The 24,591-nt window shown below is 51.7% G+C and overlaps 1 protein-coding gene across 1 annotated transcript; it reads left to right on the plus strand.

Annotated features, from left to right (window-relative positions):
• The first annotated feature begins 331 nt into the window (after positions 1-331).
• LOC117974671 (NUT family member 2D) lies at positions 332-9,367 on the plus strand. The gene is made up of 7 exons (XM_034931050.3): positions 332-656; positions 2,705-3,404; positions 5,362-5,490; positions 6,463-6,602; positions 7,043-7,380; positions 7,862-7,978; positions 8,312-9,367. The coding sequence occupies exons 1-7, from the start codon at positions 491-493 to the stop codon at positions 9,095-9,097; spliced, it is 2,376 nt and encodes a 791-aa protein (XP_034786941.2). The 5' UTR covers positions 332-490; the 3' UTR covers positions 9,098-9,367.
• Positions 9,368-24,591: the final 15,224 nt, after the last annotated feature.

Consider the following 24,591-nt stretch of genomic DNA (forward strand, 5'->3'; position numbering starts at 1 on the left):
TCCAGCAACATGCATGACCTGGGGGTACAAGGATTGCTTCCTAAACAATGATAAGCACACAGCCACCTAATAGTCTGGATCAGCTGAGACCATCCTGATTTCAAACACCCAGTCCCCTTGCCTTCCTAAGAACCCCTGTGTTTCTCAGACTGAAAATGTGTTTTGAATTTTGTTCACGAAGTGAGGCCGCTGTTGAAATTCGTCAAGACTGGGAAAGAGCCAAAGTGGGAAGGAGCATGGGTTGACTGGCACAAAAGTAGGTCTGTTGATAAAGAATGGAAGTAAAGGGGCCATCAGGTAGAAGCTTTTGCTGTGAGTCAGAAGGACAATTTAAAAGTTGCCTAAAGAGGCACACACCGTCTCTGCTGCTGCCTTCCAGTTGGAAGGGAAACTCAGGTTCTTGCCTAATGGCCGAAGCCCTTCACAGAATGTCCCCCACCCCTAACAGCTGCCCACTGCCCCTCCCCCTCTGCAGAATGTCTGGGGTCCTATGTTCCAGGAACCTGTTTACTTTCAAACTTCCCTGTGTCAGTTGGACTCAGGAGCGTCTGGTGAGCCAGGTCACTCTCTGGGTCTTACCCTTGGCTTTTCTCATTGCGGAAACTGCCAGACAGCGGTGGTCAGTGCCCAGCCTGAGGGGATGGCTTCAAATGGAGGTAAGCCTGTAGGGATGGGGGCATTATCTGAGTCTGCCATGCCTCAACTCCTTAGGAATTCAAATTTGACACTGCCCCGGGGACAGTTGATAGGGCTGATGTTGAGGAGGGAGGGAAGACTGGATGTCCCCAAGGACATCACACGTGGGGATGGCCATGGCACCCTGAGTCTGTGTTTAGGGAGGACGGCCCCTTAGAGGTGGAACAAGATGCCTGGGGGAATACACCGTGTAGGAGAAAGGACAGAGTGGATGGATTGATCCTTTCTAGAAGGAGACAGGTCACGTCATTGTGTGTTTGTAGGGAGTGGTGGGATCATGTTGTGCTGGTGGCCCCGGGAGGATGATAGGCAAGCCTGAACCCTGTGCCATATCTTCAGGCACCTGGAAGGTGCCCTTCCATAGTGTTCAGAGAGATTTGGACTGGAGTTTTCTAGATCTTAGGGAGGAGTGGGGAGAAGTGGTCTCAGCCAGAAAACTGTTGGGTGGGTTGGCTGTGACAGAGCATGTAGTGACAGCCCCTGGGTGGGCGAGGCTGGGGGCTACTGTAACTGCCACAGCCCAGAGCCCCTCAGCTCTCTCCCTAGAGATGGCTTCTGCGTCAGTTCAGGTAGCTGTTGGCTTTGATTTAACAGGGGTGGGGGCAGATGAGGAAGTTCAGGCAACACAGGGCCTGGGTTTCCTGAGTTGTTCTGAATTGTTTGCCCTTTTGTGGAAGCTCAGGTCTTCAGACCCACTTCCTCTTGTCTGCTAGCTCATGGCCTGTCCTCTGCACTTTGTGTTAGTGTGGAGATGAAGAATTTGCTCCTATTCCATTTATACTACCTCATGAACGGGGGGCAGGTGTGGATTCTTGCTGGTTCTCAGTGGAAGGGTCTGGAAAGGCTGGTTTCCTTTTCAGTAGAGGAAGGAGAGTAGCGCACGAATAGGAAGATGGTTCTCTTATTATTATTATTCAAGTTAGGATATGTGTCCTGAATGATGAGGTGCATGTGCTGTATCCCTTATTCCCCTTGACTAGAGACTGCATGAGGTCCTATTGAACAGGGATGAGTTCCAGACAACTTTGCCTCACCCGGCCCATGGCCCAAGAACCCCTGGTTTTTGGTTGGTCACTATGTTCAGTTATTGGGAGCTCAAAGGAGAAGGGCCAGGGATGGGCTCCTTGTCCCACTCCCTATTGTAACATGACCAGCAGCTGTGAAAATCCCTAGACACCTCCCCTGATAGCCCTGCTGCTCGCCATTTGCTGGCTGTGTTCTAATCGTGTGTGGCTTTTGCTGGCTATGCAGTGACACTGTCTCAGGGGACTCCACCACTGCCTCTCAGACCTGCTCCCTGGGAACAGAGCTTCCTGAGTGGCAGCCGGGACCATCGAGTACTGCGGAAAGGGTGGCCCGAATCTGACCCCTATTTAGCACTTGCTGTGGGTGGTGCCAGGACAATCACTTGCATGCTGGGCATGACGAGTTATGGATTATCTTCAGGGTTCCTAGGGCGCTGGCTTGGGAAAGATTTCCATCCAGTGGTTTTGTTTTGTTATGTCTGAGCTGGGAAAGAAAGGGGTTTACAAGAGCGTCAGGAAAAGGAAGATTGAAGAGGAGATGGGGCCATAATATTCGGAAGCTTCTGGCTTCCTGTCGGCCTTCTGAGTGCCGAGCACTGCCCTGGGGTAGGCCCCTCACCTGTTGCTGAGCACGCTGAGGACCACCAAGCCGCTGAGAGACTCATCCCTGACCCATGGCTTGGGAGATGCCTGTGAGGCTGACAGGGTCTGCCAGGGACACCCGAGGGAGACCCTCGGGCAGCAAAGGCTTGGCTGTTACTTCTTGGGAGACGGGTCAGGGAGTCTTGGTGACCGGGGCCAGGCTCTCTAGCGGAGCGACTCTCCGTGGAGGAACAGAGCATCCGATGCACACTCAGGGACATTTGCAAGCTGCAGTTTCCCTGTCATATGCCCTTAGCTGTTGGGACTCCCCTCTGATTCCCCAGTGACTAGTGTGGACCTGGAGACCCCAGCTCATTCACCTCTTTCCTTTGTCTCCACAGCATACCCAGTGCTGGGACCGGGCGTGACCGTGAACCCTGGCACCTCCCTGTCTGTGTTCACGGCTCTGCCCTTCACCACACCCGCTCCCGGCCCAGCACACGGGCCGCTCCTTGTGACTGCAGGGGTTCCTCCAGGCGGCCCTCTGGTGCTGTCTACCTTCCCCAGCACACCTCTGGTGACAGAACAGGATGGCTGCGGCCCGAGTGGGGCCGGGGCTTCCAACGTCTTTGTCCAGATGAGGACAGAGGTGGGGCCTGTGAAGGCCGCTCAGGCGCAGACCTTGGTCCTAACTCAGGCCCCCCTCGTCTGGCAGGCTCCAGGCGCCCTCTGCGGAGGTGTTGTGTGTCCACCTCCCCTACTCCTGGCAGCTGCTCCTGTGGTGCCTGTTATGGCTGCCCAGGTGGTTGGGGGCACCCAGGCCTGTGAGGGAGGCTGGTCCCAGGGCCTTCCTCTTCCACCACCACCACCACCGGCTGCCCAGTTGCCCCCCATTGTGTCCCAAGGGAATGCTGGGCCATGGCCACAAGGGGCTCATGGAGAGGGCAGCCTGGCTTCCTCCCAGGCCAAGGCCCCGCCAGATGACTCCTGTAACCCCAGGAGTGTCTATGAGAACTTCCGACTCTGGCAGCACTACAAGCCCCTGGCCCGGAGGCACCTTCCCCAGAGTCCTGACACCGAAGCGCTTTCGTGCTTCCTCATGTGAGTGTCCTCAGGGCATTGGAGCTGGTCCTGCAGCTCACACGTAAAGAGGCTGCTGGATGGACGGGAGGTCACGCTGTTCAGGGGAGCTTGCAGGGCGGTTGTGAGGGTGATGGGCTGCACTATGGGAAGGTACATTTTCAACAATATTAATCTGGCTGCGGCTCAGGACAGACTGTCAGGGGCCTCATCTCAACTGCCCGTCACTGTCCCGTGAGTCCAGCCAATCCTTACTTTCAATAATTTTCACAACAATGTTTACAGAAGACCCAGGTCAGAGAGGGTTCCTGGTGTGACGTGAGCTACGGTTTGGGTTTAGGTCTTTGAGTACACACCCCAGTGCCTCCCCTTTAACCCAGTATTGATGGCCAGGAGCACCACACATGGGGCCGGGGGGAGGAGCTGCAGGGCCCAGCAGGAACCTGGCACATGCCCGCAGTTCCGCTGAGGTCCAGTTAGCACAGCGGTGGTGGAGCCTGCACAGGGGGATGGTCTTGGGCCCTGCACTGGGGCCGATGCCGGGCAGGTATTTGCATCTTCACCCTCAATCCCTCCTAGAAAAAGGGACAATGACGCTTCATTCAGAGGATGGTGAAGAGATAACTTGAGCTCACATATGACATGCATAGCACAGTGCCTGGCACATGCTATGACACATTACATGACAGCAGTTATGATTACTGTCCCCATTACTATCATTATCAAGACTAGGCCATCTAGGAGAGCACTCCCCAAAGCCACGGGCTCCAGTGATAGCTCTGAGTGCACCATGAGTCCAGCAGCCCAGGGCCATGGACTGTGGTGACTGTGAGGCAGCAACGTCAGCATCTGGGAGAGTTTGTGGTTTCATTCCCAGTCCCTGCCTCTCTCCACCCTGCGGTGCCTCTGTGACCCTGTGTTTCCCGCTGATGAGCAAACGGGAGCCTGAGCACATCCACCGTGCAACACACTGGCCGTTCCCCTAGGGAAGTCCCCTGCCTGGGGTGTAGGTGGAAGGTGGCCCCATTTTCATCCCCCAAAATCTCGCTGTTCCCGCACCCTGGAATTGGTTGCATTCCTCCTTGGAGCGGAGTCCCGGTGCACTGGGGACCCTGATTCTTGGGGTGGAGCTGCCCCAGGGTCACAGGCCTTTGCCATGGCTCCTGTGGGAATGTGGGATCTGGACCTGCTGCTTGCAGTGGCGTGGACACCGCTCTGCTTTGGTTCTGGACGTGTGCTCCTGCTCCTCATGCTCCAGGGCCCTGAGGCTACGTCCCCAGGGGCTGCCTTGCTCCAGAGTCCCCAGGAAGCCGGTTAAATGCTCAGTCTTGGGGCCCTGGAACCTGCACTTTAACCCTCACCCCCAGGTCATTCTGTGTGCACGCTGTCTCAGTCAGCTCAGGCTCTGCCATAACGAATGCCGTAGACTGGGTGCTTTATCAAGACACATTCATGCCTCCCAGTTCCAGAGGCCAGAAGTCCCAGATCAAGGTGACAGCAGATGGGGTGTCTGGTCAGGGCCCTCTTCCTGGCTGGAGAGAGCTGTCTCTGGCTATGTCTCCTCGTGGCTGAGAGCAAGAGCCCTGGCGTCTCCTTCTGCCCTTATCAGGGCTTGGATTCCATGACTGGGACCCACGCTCATGACCTGCTTTAACCCTGATTGCCTCCAAATACTGACACACTGGTGCTGAGGGCTTCAGCACAGGAATGTTGGAGACACACATGTTCCACCCATAGTACTGAGTCCACTTCTCAACACTGAGGACTCGAGGGGCAGTCGGAGAGGCCACTTGGTAGCTTGTGTTGATGTTTGATCTTGGGGGTGTGTCCTGGGGCCTGAGGAGCCCACATGGGGGAGAACAGGACAGGGACAGATGGCAGGACAGGTGTGGGGAGGACAGGGGCCAGGTGTTGGGAGCAGGTGGGCTTGGGATGAAGGGTGGGCTTATAGACTGAGACTGACTGCACTGGTTTACAGCCCAGTTCTCCGATCCCTGGCCCGGCGGAAGCCCACCATGACCCTGGAGGAGGGACTGTGGCGGGCCATGCGGGAATGGCAGCACACGAGCAACTTTGACCGGATGATCTTCTACGAGATCGCGGAAAAGTGAGTCTGGGGTCCTGGGAGCAGGGCCCGCGTGGCAGGGTGAGAGTGAATGACAGAGGCCCGGTGGTCGTGGTGGCTTCTCAACGTGGAGTATGAGGAGGGTGTGGAGAAACCCAGGACACTGTGGGCCCCTGGCTCCCTCAGGAAGCTGCTCCTGCCACCTAGAGTGTTCTGGGGTCTCTGTCCTGGCCTATTGGGAAGCATCCCCTGCCTGGCCTGGGGCCATCCCTGCCTTGACACTGGAGGTCATGGCAGGAGCAGCCAGCATCACAGCCCAAAGTGGGTCACCTCCAGCTGTGGGGATGGGGAGAAGGGGCGCTAGTGACTATGGACAAGAGTAGGGTGCAGGCTCCTCACAGCAGTGGCCAGAAGTCGGTTTTCTCCCATCCCAGCCTGGCCAGGGAGTTGGGTTGGGGAGATCTGCACCTGGGACACCATGGGACCCATCTCTGGCCTGACTGCCTTTGCTCCTGGGCAGTTCCCTCCATGAAGGCAGACAGATAGACAGCAGCCTCAGGGGAAAGGGGCCCTGTCCTCTGAGCTCAGCTTTTGCTTCCTCCTGACCAGGGGTCTCCCAGGCCTTGTGCCCCTGGGTTATCTTTCAGGGGCCCACAGTCCTAGCCTCAGGACTCCTGCATCTGGGCATCATCCCTGATGCCTTCTGCCATAAATCCCACCCCTGGCCAGCTGAAACCTGGAGGAGGGGTCCCCCGAGACCCTCCTGGACCTCGTGGCCCTGAGTTGAGTCAGGAAGCCCCGTTGATGCCATGGGCTCTGCAGGGGCCGGGTGAGGGAGGGTGAGCCCAGAACTCTGGGAGCAGCTTTCTCCTGGGACTGGGGGATGGGACACAGTGAGGGCCTGGACAGCCCACGCGAGGCACTCCCTCCTATCCCTGCCCTTGGCCGCTGCCTGGTCCTGGGGGGAGGGGGCCTGGACCCTCTCAGCACAGCCTGGGCCTCCTTCACCGCCAGGTTCCTGGAGTTTGAGGCTGAGGAGGAGATGCAGATTCAGAAATCGCAATGGATGAAGGGGCCCCAGTGCCTGCCTCCTCCAGCCACACCGAGGCTTGAACCTCGAGGACCCCCGGCCCCTGAGGTGGTCAAGCAGCCAGGTATGGCTTCCCACATTCCCACAGGAGCCATGGCAAAGGCCAAAGGGGCCAAGGGAGGCCACTGTCCCCACCCCATGCTTCCCTTCGAGAGGGGGATTTGCTCCCTCCAACAGGACAGTTTCCAGGAGCATATGTTCGGTACTGACCTGGTCAAGTTTCCTAGCTACTCTCTCCCCTCGCCTGTCCAAAACTCCACATATGCTCTGCCCAGGAAGCAGGGATGAGCGGGGAGAGTACACGGCATATTGGTGGCTCCAAACTTCCTCCCAAGCGATGCTGTCTCAGATGTGCCCCTCCTGCCTCCTCCGGGGGCGCTGTGGTTCAGGTGGTCCTGACCCAGCTGGGACCCACTTCACATCCCCAAGCCCTGCCCTCCCCTGTGTGGTGCAAGCAGGAGGAGCGGCCCTCACCACGCCCGTCCTCCTCCCTCTCTGCCTCAGTGTACCTTCCCAGCAAGGCCGGCCCCAAGGCCCCGACTGCCTGCCTGCCACCACCCGGGCCCCAGAGGCCAGAGACCAAGGCCCGCCGGCCACCACCCCGGCCCCAGAGACCAGCAGAGACCAAGGTCCCTGAGGAGATCCCCCCAGAAGTGGTGCAGGAGTATGTGGACATCATGGAGGAGCTGCTGGGGCCTTCCCTCGGGGCCACGGGGGAGCCCGAGAAACAACGGGAAGAGGGCGAAGTGAAGCAGCCACAGGAAGAGGACTGGACGCCCCCAGACCCGGGCCTCCTGAGCTACATTGACAAGCTGTGTTCCCAGAAAGACTTCATCACCAAGGTGGGCTGGCCTGGAGTGCTGGGGTCTGCTGGATTCCAGGGGGTGGCACTCCCAGGTCCTTGGAATTAAGCTCTGTTCCTTAGCTACTCAGCAGTGTGTGTATTTCCATGGATTTGAGTGTCTGTGTACGTGATTGTGTGTGTCTGTGTGTTGCTGTGTGTTTGTGTCTGTGGTTTGTTACTGTGTGTCTTTGTGTGTCTGTGTGGGTGTGAGTGTGGAGTGTGTACGTTACCTGTGTCTGTGTCTTTTCCTGTATCATATGTGGGTCTGTTTGTGTGTCTGTGTGTGGTTTGTGTGTCTCTGTGTGTGCGTAGCTACCAGGTCTGTGGTCTGTGTCTGTAGCTGGTGGTCACCATGATATGAGACAGCCCCAGGAGGGTGGGGACGGGGCGCTCGCTGCTTTCTGCATCTCCTCCAGGTGTCCTTGGCTCCAGGTTACTCCCTGCCCAGGAAGCTCACGCCTTCTTCCTTCTGTTTCCAGGTGGAGGCCGTCATTCATCCCCAATTCCTGGAAGAATTGCTTTCCCCAGATCCACAGATGGATTTCTTGGCCCTAAGCCAGGACCTGGAGCAGGAGGAAGGACTCACCCTTGCCCAGGTACCCCAGGGGCAGGAGGGACCTGGCACACAAGGCCCACCTGATTGTCTAATCCCCCCCGCTGGGGATGCTCGGCTTCTTGGGGAGCCACTCTGGAGTGGGAAGATGCAGGTTCAGAGGGAGTAGGATGGACAGGAGCCAGGGAGGGGAGTCAGCATGCAAGCTGTGGTGAGGCCCAACGGGAGGCGCGGCAGAGCCACACCCTCTCTCTTTGACATAAAGCCCAGCTGCCTCAGGCTTCCCTACCTGCCGCCTAAGTGCCCTGGTCTCCACCACCCCGGGCCCTGCTCACACCTGGGGCAGTGCCAGTAAGTGCCCCCTTTCCTCCCGCAGCTAGCGGAGAAGCGCCTCCTACCCTTGAAGGAGAAACAGCATGCGAGGGCAGCCCCTAGTCATGGCACAGCCCGGTTGGACTCAAGTTCTTCTAAGTTTGCAGCTGGCCAAGGAGCAGAGAGAGACGTCCCTGACCCCCAACAAGGGGTTGGCATGGAAACCTGCCCACCCCAGACGACTGCCCGGGACTCTCAGGGACGAGGCAGAGCACACACTGGCATGGCCAGGTCCAAAGACTCTGTGGTGCTTTTGGGATGTCAGGATTCCCCTGGGCTGAGGGCTGCCCGGCCAACCTCTCCTCCCCAGGACCACAGACCCACCTGCCCTGGCGTGGGTACCAAGGATGCCTTGGATCTCCCTGGAGGGTCTCCTGTCAGGGAGTCACATGGGCTGGCTCAGGGGTCAAGTGAGGAGGAGGAACTCCCCAGCCTGGCCTTCCTCTTGGGTTCCCAGCACAAGCTTCTGCCCTGGTGGCTACCCCAGAGCCCTGTCCCTGCCTCGGGCCTTCTCAGCCCAGAAAAGTGGGGACCCCAGGGAACTCATCAGTCCCCATCTGCTGAGAGAAGAGGCCTCAACCTAGCACCTTCTCCTGACAACAAGGCCAAGAAGCGACCTCTCTTTGGAAGCCTGTCCCCTGCTGAGAAGACACCCCACCCAGGGCCTGGGCTCAGGGTCTCTGGGGAGCAATCCCTGACTTGGGGGCTGGGTGGCCCCTCACAGTCTCAAAAGAGAAAGGGTGACCCCTTGGTCTCCAGGAAGGAGAAGAAGCAGCATTGTAGCCAGTAGGGGCTTCTGAGCAGGCTCTCTGGGGCCGATCCCCAAGGATGGGGCTCTGGCATCCGATGCCCCAAAGCGGTCAAAAGCTTCTTCTCCCCCAGTGCTGATCTTGCTGGGCCTTAGCTTTGGAGGGTAGGGGAGGGAGGGGAGGGAGAGGGTGGCTGAATGGGGAGGGCAGGAAGGGAGGGTCTGGGGGGAAGGGGCTGGGGAGTGGGGGTGGGAAGCAGTGCGTTGGGGGCCTCGTGTGTAAGTGTGAATAAATGTAGTTGTCTTGGAAAATGCTCTTGGGGCTGCTGCCTCTGTCCTCGGTGCTGTGCTGCTCCGTGGAGGGTGTCTGTGAGGGAGGGCAGAGGAACTGGCAGATGCCAGGCTCTGGGAACCCACAGGGGCCGGCCCCACTCTTTCCTCCTGACGTAGGGAGCCCCTTCAGATGCTCCAGGGACTGACAGATGCTGAGGAAGCCCTGATCCCTCCCACCACCCACTCACAAGGCCCTGCCTGCTTTAGGGAGGCTTCTTGGGGCCCCCCATCGTTATCAGCATCCCTGGAAAATCCTGGGATTGGAGAGAGCTGGCTGGCTCTTGTTCTGCTCGGTGGGAGCTGAGGAGAAGGCAGCCGCCTGCAACATGGACATGGGGAGAGGAGGCTGCTCCTGCTTAACCCTCATCAGGAAGAGCGCGGGCACTGGGCTGAGGGGAGACGTTGAGGTGACCATCCACACAGGTGTGTTTGGGATACGATGATGGGTGGGGAGCAGGGGAAGTCCTTCTGCCTGTTTCTGGGCAGGAGAGAGTCTTGTCCAACTAGCTAAAGCAGATGCTCCTTGCTGTGGCCACAGGGACTGGCCTCGGGGCCCTCAAGGTCCTGCATGGAGCCCCCCACAGCTATGATTCCCTTCCCATATGATGACTGAACTCATGTGGAATTGATGTAGACACAGATTTACATTGGTTTCTAAAACAGTTCCCTCCCAACACACCATCACCAATGGGAACAAGCATGTCCAGTCCATCAGGCGCAGGGTGGGTGTTTCTGCTGGTTCCAGGGCCCGGAGGAGCTGGGGCCCAGGCCAAGAGGGGCCGAGGGTCAGCCGCCCTTCTGCCAGGCACAGACCCCAAGGGCAGAGCAGGGGCTGCCTGGGATGTGGCATTGGCTGTCTGGGAAGTGCCCTGGGAGTTGGGGGCTAGGTGTTCGCCAAAGGGAGACTTCCAGAGTCTATGAGTGAGATGAGGACTGCATCAGGAGAGGGACCGAGGCTGGGGAGGATGCTCTGCTCTTTCCCAGCTTGTCCTGTCCTCCCAATCTCTGCTGAACTGCCCTCACCCCATGGGCCAACTTCTGCCCCCCTTACCCCTAACCCACCTCTTAGAATCTCAGATCCCAGCATGGACAGGACCCGGCACCCACCCTGGTTCCCTCCTGGCCAACACCTTCTTCTCCACGGTCTGAGTTCTGATTCCTCCCCCAGGGCGCTTATTGGCTCAGGACCCCTGTGACTGCCAGGGCACTGGTCCCAGCACTGCCTGCGTGCAGAGCTGTGGTCACGGCACTGGGGGCTGGCCCAGCAGCAGAGGCTGGTGGGGCAAAGCTGTCTGGTACACGGTGGCCTGGCCCCTCGGCCAAGTGACAAAGGGAGCCATGTTTGGGTCCTCTCTGGCCCCATCTGCCCACAGAACACAGCAGTCAGCCTGACAGATGCCCCTCTGCCCCATCCCTTCTGCTCGATGTGGGCAGTGTCGGAGGCCTGCTGTCTTCTGTGGCCTTTGGGAAGGAGAGTTTATCTTGGCAGGGCTTCCCCAGCTCAGTGCACATCAGGCCCTCGGGGAAAATGTGGGGAGCGAAGAGTCACTGGTGGGTGATGTGGGCAGCTCCCGTGACTCCTCTACATTCAGAGCCATCCTCAGGAGATAAGGTAGCACTGCCCCTTTGCAGGGTTTAGGAATGTTAAGTGAGCCGTGTTTGAAGGGAACATGGTCCATACTCTGGCGTGTGTGGGTGCCCAGCCAACTTCCTCACCTAAGGGTGAAAGTGACACCCTGGGGCTCCTGCTGGTTACCCCACTGGCTGTTGTCTATCCCACTGTCCCTGTCCTTGTCTTGGCTGAGCCATTCCTAGGAAGCAGAACTTGTGCTTCCTCCACCTCTGTGTCCCACCTGAGCCCTACAATCTGCCCCTAAATGGGCACAGTGGGGCTGACTGGGGGGCTCTGGTAGACTGAACATACGTCCCCCGCCCAGTTCCTGTGCTGAAGCCCTAACCCCCAACGTGATGGTATTTGGAAGTGGGGCCTTTGGGAGTTATTCAGGGTTAGAAGAGACCATGAGGGTGGGGCCCTAATGATGGGATTAGGGCCCTGGTAAGAAGCAGAGACCCCAGAGCTCTCTCTCTCTCCCTGACACGAGGACACAGTGAGAAGGCGGCCATCTGCAAGCCAGAGAGAGAGCCCTCACCAGAACCTTGCCCACTGGGATGCTAACCTCGGACTTCCAGCCTCCAGACTGTGACAAATACATTTCCTTTTTTAATATGTGCCACCACCCCCAAGTCTATGGCACTTTGTCCTAGCAGCCCTATGTGACTAGGACAAAGTCCATAATCTCAAGAACTTCCTTCATGACTGGTATCTGGAAACCGTGCATCAGAGCCACGGGAAAGAAAGGCTCGGCCCTTTACAACTGTCAGCACACCTCCACCCCAAGTGCAGTGTATCACACATGAACCAGGAGAGCCTGGGACACAGTGAAAAGGAATCTGGAAATACCCATGATGTCATCGCATCCACACTTGGGGAAGCCATGCAGCTTGCTCACAGCAGGTGCTGGGGGTGTGCTGAGTCTCTTGGTCAGCTTGGCCTCCCTGCTCACACACCCAGGTCACTCTCTGGGAACCAGTGCGGCTGGGGTGGCCCCTGGCAGGTTTGCCTCCAGAGACCCCTCCCTTCACCATTGGATGACAGATCCCCGAAGAAGCCATAGCCTCCTGGGAAACTCCATCTGACAACGTGAGCAAGGCTTGCCCCCGTTAGTGAACATTCTGTGCTTTCTGACAGCTATGAGGATGGACTTGATCCAGGTGGCTGCCCTTTTGTAGCTCACTTTGATTCTAACTTCAGCGTTGCATGATGCCCTATGAATGGAATATACAATGTGTGTCTTTCACATCTGTCTTCTTTCACTTAGAATAATATTTCCAATGTCATCTACATTTTTAGTATGTATCATTACATCAAACCTTTTTGTTGCTGAATAATATTCCATTAATGGATATACTAAAATTTATCCATTTATCAGTTAAGAACGTTTGGGGTTTTTTCACTTTTTGGCTATTGTGAATAACACTTCTAAGAACATTTGTGTACAAGGTTTCCTGGGGATGTATGTTTCCATTTCTCATGGCTACATACCTAAGAGTGAAATTGGTGGGCCATATGGAAACTCTATGTTTAACCATTTCAGAAGGTGTCAGACTGTTTCCAGTGTACATGAACCATTTTATATACCCACTAGCTGTGTGAGGGTCCCAGCGTCTCTCCATATTCGAGCCAACATTTATTATCAACTCTCTTTTTGATAAAGTCATCCTAGTGGTTCTGAAGTTGCATCTCATCGTAGTTTGCATTTGTGTTTCTCTGATGTTGAACCTCTTTCACGTACCTATTCACCACTTGTATATCTTCTTTGGAGCAATGTGTACTCAACATTTAGTAATTTTTAACTGGTTTGTGTTTTGTCATTGAGTTGTAAGAATTCTTTATATATTCCAGATAAAAATGCTTTACAAGATATAATTTGCAGAAATATTCTCCCATTCTATGGGTTGTCCTTTACTTTCTTGATGGTACTCTTTGAAGCACAAAAGTTTTTACTTTGGATGAAGTCCAATTTATCTATTTTTTCTTTTGTTACTTGTGGTTTTGATGTCATGTTTAAGAAACCATTAACTAGTCTTAGGTCATGAAATTTATTCCTATGCTTTTTCCTTTTTAAAAAACCATCTTAAACATTTTAAATTGTACAATTTAGTAATGTTATGTATATTCACATCATTGTGAAATTTAGATCTTTAGAAATTTTTTGTCTTTCACAACTGAAATTTTGTACACATTAAATACTAATTTCCCCCCTACTTCCACCCCCGGCCCTTGGCAACCACTACTTTATGTTTCTGTGATTTCGACTACCTTAAATACTTCATATGAAGGGAAAGTATTTGTCCTTTTGTGATTGGCTTATTTCACTTAGCATAATGTTCTTGAGATTGATCCATGTTCTAGCATGTGACATGATTTCCTTCTTTCCATAGGCTGCTTAGTCTTCCATTGTATGTATATACCATATTTTATCCTTTCATCCACCAATGGATATTTGGATTGCATCTCTTGGCTACTGTGAATAATGCTGTAATAGGGATTGTATGGAATTTGTAAATTTTTTTAGGTAATATGGACATTTTAACAATATTAAGTCTTCAAATCCACATGCATGGAGATGTCTTTTCATTTATTTATATACTCTTTGGTTTCTTGTAGCATTGTTGTTTTGTAATTTTTAGTGTCCAAGTTGTTTGCCTCCTTGGTTAAGTTTATTTCTAAGTATTTTGTTCTTTTTCATGCTATTATAAATAAAATTGTGGGTTTTTTGTTTTTGTTTGTTTGTTTGTTTGTTTTTGTAGTAGAGACAGGATTTCACTATGTTGGCCAGGCTGGTCTCAAACTCCTGGCCTCAAGTGATCCGCCTGCCTCAGCCTCCCAACATGTTGGGATTACAAGTGTAAGCTGCCGCACCTGGTCTGAAATTTTCTTCTTAATTTCCTTTCCATATTGGTCATTGCTAATGTATGGAACTGCAATGGATTTTTGTGTGTTAATTTTGCATTTTGTAACTTTGCGGAAATCATTTATTAGTTCTTACAGGTTTTTGGTGGAATTTTTAGGGTTTTCTACATATAAAACCATATAATCTGTAAATAGAAATAATTTTACTTCTTCCTTTCCAACTGGAATGCCTTTTATATATCTTTTCCTTGTCTAATTGCTCTGGCCCAGTACTACGTTGAATAGAAGTGGCAAGAGTGGGCATCCTTGACTTTCTCCTGTACTTTGAGGAATAGCTTTGTCTTCCACTAGTAAACATAATGTTAGTTGTGGGCATTTCATGTAAGGCCTTTATTATGTGGTAGTGTTTTCCTTTTATTCCTAGTTTGTTGAGTGTTTTTAATCACGAAATGGTGTTGAATTTTGTTGAATGCTTTGTCTGAATCATGTGGTTTCTGTCTTTCATTATATTAATGTGGTGTATGACTTGACTGATTTTTGTATCTTCACTCATTCTTGCATTCCAAGTATAAATCCAACTTGGTCATGATGTATAATCTTTTTTTTCTTTGAGATGGAGTCTCACTCTGTCACCCAGGCTGCAGTGTAGTGGCGCAATCTTGGCTCACTGCAACCTCTGCCTCCCAGGTTCAAGTGATTCTCCTGCCTCAGCCTCCTGAGTAAGTGGGATTACAGGCACCTGCCACCAAGCCTGGCTAATTTTTGTATTTTTAGTAGAGACGGGGTTTCACCATCTTGGCTAGGCTGGTTTTGAATTCCTGACCTCGTGGCTCTGACATGGCAACTTTGCTGACCAGTACAGGGTGTTCTTGTCCAGGAGTCCATGGACCCTCAGGCAATCTAGCAAAATTTGGAGTCTGTGATGGGCTTGGAAATTTCAGTGAAGATTTGGGAGTGTCCTAACCCCAGCTATTTAAGAGCCTCTGCTTTAGATGGTGTGAGGGACCCAACAACCACATTCTATATAGCTGTCCTGGGCATGCTTGGTCTTCCCAGCAATGAATTTTCTGTGGTGTGGTCTCAGAGCTCACTTCACTCCACCCTGAGACTCTTGTACAGTGAAGTGCAAGGATGTGGCCAGGCCAATTGTCAGCAGTCAGCTCCTGGCCTGCCTAACTCAATATAGAGCATGCGTCTACTGTGTGCTACTCTGCTGCCCAGAGTCATCAGGCTCATGAGCCAGATACTAATGCTGAGTCTGGGGCCTGCGTGCCCGAGAGGCCCTTTCCTGTCAGTTGGCCCAGGGAGCATCACACAGGGCACTCTTCTCCTCAGTCTCTCTCGCATCTCTCTGGCAGACAGGTGGTCATGATCGTCAGTGCTGTGGGGCCCTATTATTCCAGAGCAAATGCTGGAGCCAGACTTACCCTGTGGAAATGCACGAGGACGTGGGCTGTGGTGATGGGCACCCTCAGTCAGGCACCAGCTGTCCCGCGTTCCTGGCTTCCACCTCTGGGGCAGCTCCCCGACATTCTCTGAAGTCTGTCCACTTTGTTTTCTGTTACATTTGCCCTTGTCAGGGGGAGCAGTGGGCTTTGGCCTGTTTACCTAAGCCCTCATGTGTGTGCTGCAGCCTGGCTTGGGACACATTTGGTCTCCATGTGAAGAACGAGATTGCAACTTTCTGCGCTTGGAGCCCAAAAGGACAGGTGGGGCCTGAGGGACGGATGCCCCCATCCCAGGACAAGGAACTTCCCCCAGGAGAGCTGCTCATGGCCCCCTGTAACTCCCAACTCCCATGGAGGGGCTGACAGGGGCTCACTGCAAGCTGAGGCTCTGAGCACAGGGACACCTGGGGCCCCACATACCAGCCCCATGAGAAATAGGGCCAAAGAGCCTCATTCCCCCTGTGAGTGGCTGGTCACCCACACTTCAGGGCCTCATCCTGCGCTGATCTGCACCTGACATGCTGAGTCTTCCTTGGGCTTCATCCCCTGGAGTCGTCCCCTATTCCTGGCTCCCATGCTGGTGGCCCTGCCTTCTCCCCCAGATACCCAAGGACTCTCCAGGCCATACCTCAGTGACAGCAGCTTTGCCATCCCACTGGCCTCAATCCCAGAAAAACTTCAAGAGAGCAAGGCCCAGGATTTTAAAAGGGCTAAGACTAATGTTACAGAAAATGGACTGTGAGTTAAGGAATTTTCACAAGTATTCTCCAATTTATGCAGAGAATGAAACAGAAATTGTGGAATTCAAAGTTGCAAAAAACAACACTAAGAAATAGTGGTTTAAGCGGATGATGCTTTCATGGATTCAGGGAAATGACTGCTATCCACAGAGTGTGCAGAGGAAGTGCCTGGTCCTTGTGGGTAGCATGGCTGTGGCTCATCCAAGAGAATGAGACAGGGCTGGGCAAGCCTTATATGTGGAATTCACCAGAGTGAAGCTTGGCCAGTGATGCAAGGGAAGGACCACGATGCTGAAGGTGTTGACTACCAATTTTTGCCACCATCAACCCTGATTCAAAGCATTTGCTGAAGAACCAGAGCAGACTGACAGTGAGATTTTGGGCCCCCGGGCCAGTCATCCCTACAAAATGAAATATTTCTCTAAGAACAGGACAAGGAGTCACCATTTTCCCAAACCACAGACCATATCTTAATAGAACAACTTTTTAAAAAGTTTTTATTTTATTTTAAAGTTCCAGGATACATGTGCAGAATGTACAGTTTCATTACATAGGTATACATGGGCCATGGTGGTTTGTTGCACCTATCAACCCATCGTCTAGGTTTTAAGCCCTGCCTGCATTAGGTATTTGTCCTAATGCTCTCCCTCCCCTTGACCCTGACCCCCTGACCCCCTGACAGGCCCCGGTGTGTGATGTTCCCCTCCCTGTGTCTATGTCTTCTCATTGAATAGAACAACTTTTAAAAATGTGCAGCTGGAGCAGCCTTGAAGGGAATTGGTAAGCAGTGAGTGGAGAGTGATGTGTTTCAGGGAGGATTTGGACTGTCTGGCTTGCAGGTGACCCTCTTGTCCCACAGAGGCAGTCTGCCAGTAACTCATCAGGAAACCCAGGTAGTCTTCCTCAGGCACTTCCATCATTCCTGGGATGGCAGAGATAAAAAGGGACTGGAAGAGATGGGGGCAGAGAACAGCCCTCACTGACAGCACAGAGCCTCACCTCTCCACACAGTCTCTGTCTCCTCTCCTCCTCTGCCCACACGGTGACTCCCAGCCGCTAAGATTCCTGCTTTCAGCAATGCCCCTGATAGCACACCAAATATCTGAGGAGTTCTCAAACACCAACTCTTCACTGCCCATTAGCACAATGAAGAAATTGAGGAAAATGTATATGTCCCTGAATGTTGCTAATGGTCTTAGGGCAAACTGCTACTTATTCTGCATTATGTATTTCTTAGTTAATTGGGGTTAGGATGTCATTTTTAATGAAATGATGTTAATAGTGTTTGTAAAATGAACGATGTGCAACCCCATGAAAAACTCTGTGCTTTTTGAAGGAGTAAAGGAAGCAAGGAGGAGTGATAAAAATTTTGATTGTTGAAGTGGCATGGGGGCAGGTTGAACTTGTCCAAGACTGCTTCCCTGCAGGCCAGCCCCCTTAAATGCTTCATGAATGCTCTCCATCGCTGGGCATAAGGTCATCAAGGCTGAGTTCTAGTAGAAGAGACATTCTAGAGGTCTAGAATGTCTTATACAAACACACTTAGAGACACCTGTTCTAGTAGTCCACCATTGCCTCCACTCCTTAGGTCTTGAAGTGAAATCATATTCATTCATTCTACAAGTATCTACTCAAGATGTGATATTTGTCAGGTGAGTGATGAGCACAATGGTTGATAGGCAGAGACAAACAATAATAAAAAAATGAATAATAAAGGGTAATGAAGGCTGGGCGTGGTGGCTCATGCTTGTAATCCCAGCACTTTGGGAGGCGGAGGCAGGTGGATCACCTGAGGTCAGGAGTTCGGGACCAGTCTGGCCAACATGGTGAAACTCTGTCTTTACTAAACATACAAAAATTAGCTGGGTGTGGTGGCCTCTGCTGAGCTCTCTTTTGTGTTTTAATGTAAGGTTAAGGAGCTCCTGGGCCTTTGGGGATTCTCAGCCAAACCAGGTCCCATCATCATGGCTTTCTCCCCTCTCTGCACGGGCGGAAAGATAATCTGCTGCTGCACACAGGACACACAGAGCTCACCCCTGCTCACTCAGGCTCACCTCCTAGGATGCCTCCTAGGCAGGCAGAAGTCGAGGCTGGCTAGCCACACTCACATTCTGGGACCAGGGACCTGCACCTGCCCTTGCTACACTCAACTGTCTCTCGGGCTGTCACCACTGCCCTCAGAAGAGCTCACACTGCTGGGGAGCCCAACTGTTTCTCAGGCTCTTGCCAAGAGGTGGCAAGAGAGTTTCCCCTACTTACCTGCCCACTGGGAACAAAACTTTATTTACTTTTTATTGAGGTAAAACAGATTTAACAGAAACTACCATTTTCATCATTTTTGAGTACAGGGTTTATTGGCGTTAAGTTTATTCACATTGTTTTCTCACCATCACCGCCAATTCATCTCAAGAACTTTCTCATCATCCCAGTATCAGACTCTGAACCCATTAAACACCCAGCTCCCTGCTCCCCTTTTTCCAAGTCCCTTAATTTGAAGTGCAATGAGGAGACTATTTTTGAAATTAGAATGTTCACTTTTTGTTGACTTTCTCCATGAAAACCTTCCCTTGATTTAGTCAGAAGTCCCCACACCCTGGTTTCTGGGAAAGATTCCTCCCAGGCCTCAGGAGACTGTGCCCCATCTGCTGATGATGCCATAATGGGACCCCAACAGGAAAACCAGGATATCTAATGTGCAAGGGTGGGGTTTTCAGGGGAGAGGAGGGGGTTTCCCGAGAATTCTGGAAGCATGTCTGGAACTAGAGCCTTGCGTGGGAAGTGCGGCATTTTTCTATCAGTGAAGCACTGATAGAAAAAATGGGGAGACACCTTCTGAGGGGGCATCACAGGCAGGGAGAGGAGAGGCAGACAAGCACTGGCTGCACTTATACTCAGGCCACTGAGCAGCGGAAACAGTCCAGAGTGTGTGGTGCCACTTTCCCATTGGGATGTTGTGCCTTTTCTTACCAATTTTTGAGAACTTTTGGAATATTATGGATAATATTAAGGATAATAATCCCTTTCCCAGTTCCGGGCTGCTCCCTGTGGCCAGAGAAGGCAGCCTTGAAGGTGTTGGGTAAAGACCATCTGCCCAGCTCTCCAGGCTTGCTAATGCGGGGGAAGGAGATGCAGCCCAAGGATCCTGAAGCTCTTGCATCAAGTAGCTATACTCCACCCAGAGCTGCCGGCCACGGGTCCAGCGAAAGAAAACTGTCAGGACCACCACTGCTGCTGCCACCAACCCCTCCCCGGCAATAGAGGTGGAATAGAGATGACCTGCCCCCACCTGCTAAGCTTCCCTGCCTATCTCCTGAGGGATTCCTGGGCAACATGGATAAGAAGAACACCAGTAGAACATCAGAATCCAGGAGACTAAAACAGCTGCTTGAGAAGATAAAGAAGACATGGCAGGGCAGGCATGGTGGCTCACACCCGTAATCCGAGCACTTTGGGAAGCTGAGGCGGGCAGATCATGAGGTCGAGAGATCGAGACCATCCTGGCCAACACGGTGAAACCCCGTCTTTACTGAAAATACAAAAATTAGCCGGGCATGGTGGCTCGTGCCTGTAGTCCCAGCTACTCAGGAGGCTGAGGCAGGACAATGGCTTGAACTCGGGAGGTGGAGGTTGCAGTGAGTGGAGATTGCACCACTGCACTCCAGCCTGGCGACAGAACGAGATTCCGCCTCAAAAAAGAAGACATGGCAAACTGCAGTGCCACCCAGCCTGCCCCTGCTGTCTCCACACCTACTGAGACTCCCTGCCCGGGCCACCTACACTTCACAGATCCCAGCTCCTCCTCCTACCTCTGACTTGGCCCACATGGCTGCTGGGCCCCTCACCCTGCCTGCCCCTCCACCTTCGCCCACACCAATAATTGAGTAAAAATTGATATCCATAATTCCTAACTCTCCCCTGGGTCTTCCTGCTGACCTTGCCCCCATTTTGGGGGTTCCATCTAATGAGAAAGGAGGCTGCCCTCATTCAGCTGCAGCTTCAGCACCTCTGACCTCTCAGCCCTGCCCCATACCTCCTAGCCCCGCATCTTTCTCCTTCCAGCTTCCCTTCAGAAGGGAGCCTCCTACACCCATATGTGTTTTCCTCTCCTCCTCTTTTCTCCCCAACTCCTCTTCCAGCACCTTCCACCGGGATCCCTGCTATCACTCATCAGCAGATGAATTCCACAGCAGCCATTTCCACCATCACAGCAAGGGCATCTGCCCACCTGACCTTGAAGCCTCCTTGAGCCCTCAGCTCTTTGCTATGGACATGACTTCCACTACTAACGCTGTGGTTTTCAAATCTTCACCAAGCTCCAGAGTGAGCACCCTCTTAATTTCCCAAATTCAGTGCACAGTAGAGGCACCCTGAAAAGATATCGGCTTACGTCTGCCTGGCTACATTCATATTCTCCAGGCCCACCCCTCAGCCCACACTTGGGGCCCCCTGATGGGCAGCAATGAAAAGCCTCTGTCCCCAGTGCCCCTGTTTTTCCAAGCCTTCCCATCGGGGCTCCTCCAGGCACCTCCAGTTTATGGAGCAGCGCCTCTGCAACATCCTCCTCCAGAACAGATTGTGCGATGGGGGATGGCACCACAACTGCTGCAACTGAACACAATTCGGGTCCCCATTCAGAAAGAGCACCCAAGGCCCACCTGGTACACACAGGTGGTATGATGGGGAACAAATAAGAAGCAAGTCTCCCTCCACATATGGTCCCCATGAATGGACATTGCTCCTGGAGGAAGGGACTCAGTCCATTGAAGTTAAATTTAAGCTGCTCTCTCCTTATAAAAGCCAGAGGCCCCAAACCTCAAAGTGTGTGTGTGTGTGTGTGTGTGTGTGTGTGTGTGTGTGTGTGTGTGTTTGTGTGTGTGTTGGAGGAGGATGTGGGGCTGATGAGCCCAATCAGAACCACAGTGTATTTGAGGCACTCCCCTGTGGACAGAAGAAGAAGCCAGCATGTGTCATCATCAGCTGTGCCCTCCCCGGCTTGACTGTTCATCTGGCTGACCAAAGCCCCCAGCCAGGTCTCTATTCTTTGAACTGGCAGGATGCCCACTGCTATTTCCAGGTGCCCCTCTTCCCCTTGCCTGTTTACTTTGATGGGCTCTTCTCTGTCCTGATTGTAAATTAAAACCTTATTCTTGTTGCTCTGCCTCTGTTCATGTGTCTATATATTTTATAATATATATCTTACATATTTTAAATTTTAATTAAATATTATATATATTAATTATATGTAACCTTAAAACTAGATATAAAGAATGTAGGCATGTAGATACCTTGCAACCATAAAACCTAAAGAAACTTGCAGATCAACAAATGCAGAGACCTCATAAAATTCAAATGACAATATTAATATAATGGAACAAAGGCAGAACAGTCACTCCCCTCCGCTGTGAGGAAGTGGCGCCCCCTGTCCACATGCAGACTCTCCTGAGACCCGCCTGTTGGCGGTGTGCTTTGCAGTAACTGGCTGCTTCCACCACTTGTCCTTATGTAAGTTACAAAGAGGCTTCCTTTGCACATCCTGTAATGAAGCCTTTTGGCCTTCACTTGGTGAGAACACAATATTTCATATTAACTCCCTGTGCATTCTTTTTTTTCTTTAATATTTCTCTTTAACAAAGAAAATGTCATGCCCTGGCAACAAAGAAATATTAAATAGATAAAAATATGGAAGCTCTCTGTTAAGTCGATCATCCAAATGAACCAAAATATGTTGATCTTGATCGGTCACTCCACATCTCCAGCAATATGACCCTGTAGGCACCTGATCTCCTCCATTAACATTTTATTTACAAAATCAGGCTTCAGGCCAAAGCTGGCTATGGTTTGCTGACCCCTGTTCTAGTAGAAGAGACATTCAACAACTAATTACACAAATAACAACCACTAAGTGCTATCAAGTAAAAGTACCCAATGCTTAAAACCCTCTAAGAGTAGAGATTGAACCTATGCAGGTAGATCAGATTGCCCTGAGGGAGTGGGTCTTAGATTAAATGTAGTTAATTAGTCAGGTGAGGGCAAGACTACTCCAGATGGAGGAAACCACCTGGGGAAAGGGTTGGGGCAGAAGACAGCCTGGCAAACCCAGTTTGAAAGAGGCTTATGGAGCGGGAGCAGGAAGAGTGAGGGCCAGCGCCTGTGAGCTCAGGCTGAAAACAGCAGGGAGGCCAGCCCCTGTGAGGTCCTGTGGGTCTTGTGAGGGAATTAGGTCTCTATTTAAATACAGAGACTGCGGCACAAGACAAGATGGAGTTGGAAGCCTCCTCTGTTCACCTCCAGACCCACCTTCTGTATCCTCTTTGTGTTCGTTTTGGTTCTAGGCTTGCCCAGTGTCTTTACAAGTTTTCCTCCATGCAATTCCAAAATCTTCCAACAAAACAAAAAGGAAAGGAAATTTTGTCTGCACCTAGGCTATCCTATAGTGGAGGACCTAGAGGACTGGAGAGAGCTGTGTTCCTGCTTCTCCTTTCCTCTCTGATGCCCCCTTATATGGAGTCTTAGCAAAGCTTTCTCTGTCCTTGATGTCAAAGGAGCCTTCAGAATATCACCTGGGCTCCTCCTCCTGTGTTACCATGCCTTCTGGGTCTCGCCCTGCCCGCCTCTGCACTCAGTCCTCACTGCCTCACTTCCACGCTCCCCTTGGGGACACTTGCACAGCTTGCTGCCCCGTGAATGCTCCATGTCCCCTTTTCAGTTCCACGTTGTTCCTCTGCTGGAAGAGCATGTGCCTCGCCCGGCCCCTTTGTCTGGACACCTTCTTTTCTTTAAGAATCCACCCAGGAATGGCTCCTGATGCTTCCAGGTCTGCAGGAAGCCATCCCCGGCCCCTTCCTCATCCAGCCTGAGCGCTGTGCTCCCCTGCAGTGTCCACACAGTTCCTGGTATGAAAGACTGACATCCCAAACTACTGTTCACGTCAGCCTGCTGCACCGCACCCTGAGCTTGTGAGCTCTATGACAGCAAAGGGCTTATGTGAAGGGCGTTTGGCACTTTCCACGTGAAGTTTAACCCATTTACGTTGTTAATTCCATTTGTTCCCACCTCTTAGGTACCTGCATATTTCTATCCTTCAGATTTCCTAGCACTGGGCCTTATAGCAGCATTTCTTAAAATGGGGTCCCCAGTCCAATAGCATCAGCATCACATGGGAATTTGCTGGAAATGCAACTTCTGGAGTCCTCCTTGGACCCCTGGGATCTAAAACTCTGGGGTTAGGTGCAGCGATCTGTGCTTTCATAACCCCTCCAGCTGACACTGAGGCCGGCTAACGTTTGAGAACCACGGCCTCCCAGGAAGTCACTGCTCATGAAATTGTTGATTCCCTGAGGACAGTAACTGGTTATTTTCAATCTGAAAAAGAAAAAGAGTAACTGGAGGAAATGACAAAGAAAAATTTTACTTTAGAAAAAGAATTTTCCAACTTGATATTTCAAATACGTGACTTCCAAAGAAGGCCTAGCTTTGTACATTTAAAAACAAGGTTGAAACCAAACACCGCATATTCTCACTCATAGGTGGGAATTGAACAATGAGATCACATGGACACAGGAAGGGGAATATCACACTCTGGGGACTGTGGTGGGGAGGGGGGAGGGATAGCATTGGGAGATTTACCTAATTCTAGATGACGAGTTAGTGGGTGCAGTGCACCAGCATGGCACATGTATACATTTGTAACTAACCTGCACAATGTGCACATGTACCCTAAAACTTAAAGTATAATAAAAAAATAAAAAAAAAACAAAAAAAAAACAAAAAAAACCAAGGTTGATTCTGCCTGGCTCAGTCTACCCCACGTGTGGTTTTGCTGAAGGGCAGGTGTTTGGAAGAGATAACCTTACCAGGTGCCCTCCACTGCTCAGATTCTCTGCTTCTAGGATATTCTATGTAGCATAAAATAAATATAAGCTAGAGAGGAGGGCATGGTTGCTAGCGGAGTAAAAAGATGGTTTCTGTTTTGCAGGATGAAAGTATTCATGGATGGATGGTGGTGTTGGTTGCATAAAAATGTGAATGCATTTAATGCCACCAATCTGTGCGGTTCAAGATGGTTAAAATGATCAATTTTATGTTATTTATGTTTTACCACATTTTGAAAATAAAAATAAAAAGATAAAGCTGGCACCTAAAAATGTCCAGGTAACAATAAATCTGGCAGAGTGAAGTACAGGACTACCCATTGTATTTAGAGCAGCCCAGCAAAGCAGAGGCCCCTAGAGAAATGGGGATAAGAAAAGTAAAAGATTGTTATTTTCAAAATAACCACCTACAAAGTACAAAGTGGTCTTCCTAATGGGAAGAAGTGATTGTTCCTTGGCTCATTTTCTTTTTTTTTCCCTTTTTTTTTTTTTTTTTTTTTTAGTTTTCAGGGTTTTTGTTCAGTTTGAATTCATATGTGGGAGGATGTCATCGTGTTTGCAGGCCTTTGGATTCCTGAGAACTTAATCAGGCCAAGCTGTTCATGAGGAGTGGGGTGCTCAAATTCATTCTTCCAACAAGAGGCTGTTGGGTACCACTATGGTGCCAGCC

Source organism: Pan paniscus, chromosome 8, assembly GCF_029289425.2.
Source record: "Pan paniscus chromosome 8, NHGRI_mPanPan1-v2.0_pri, whole genome shotgun sequence".
Lineage (NCBI taxonomy): Eukaryota > Metazoa > Chordata > Mammalia > Primates > Hominidae > Pan > Pan paniscus.

What these genes read in the sequence shown, in the direction of transcription:
- LOC117974671 (XM_034931050.3), top strand. Translation starts at nt 491, where the DNA reads ATGTTCCAGGAACCTGTTTACTTTCAAACTTCCCTGTGTCAGTTGGAC. An exon ending in TTCTACGAGATCGCGGAAAA is followed by an intron (nt 5,491 to 6,462) that starts GTGAGTCTGGGG and finishes CTTCACCGCCAG; the next exon opens with GTTCCTGGAGTTTGAGGCTG. An exon ending in AAGGACTCACCCTTGCCCAG is followed by an intron (nt 7,979 to 8,311) that starts GTACCCCAGGGG and finishes TTCCTCCCGCAG; the next exon opens with CTAGCGGAGAAGCGCCTCCT.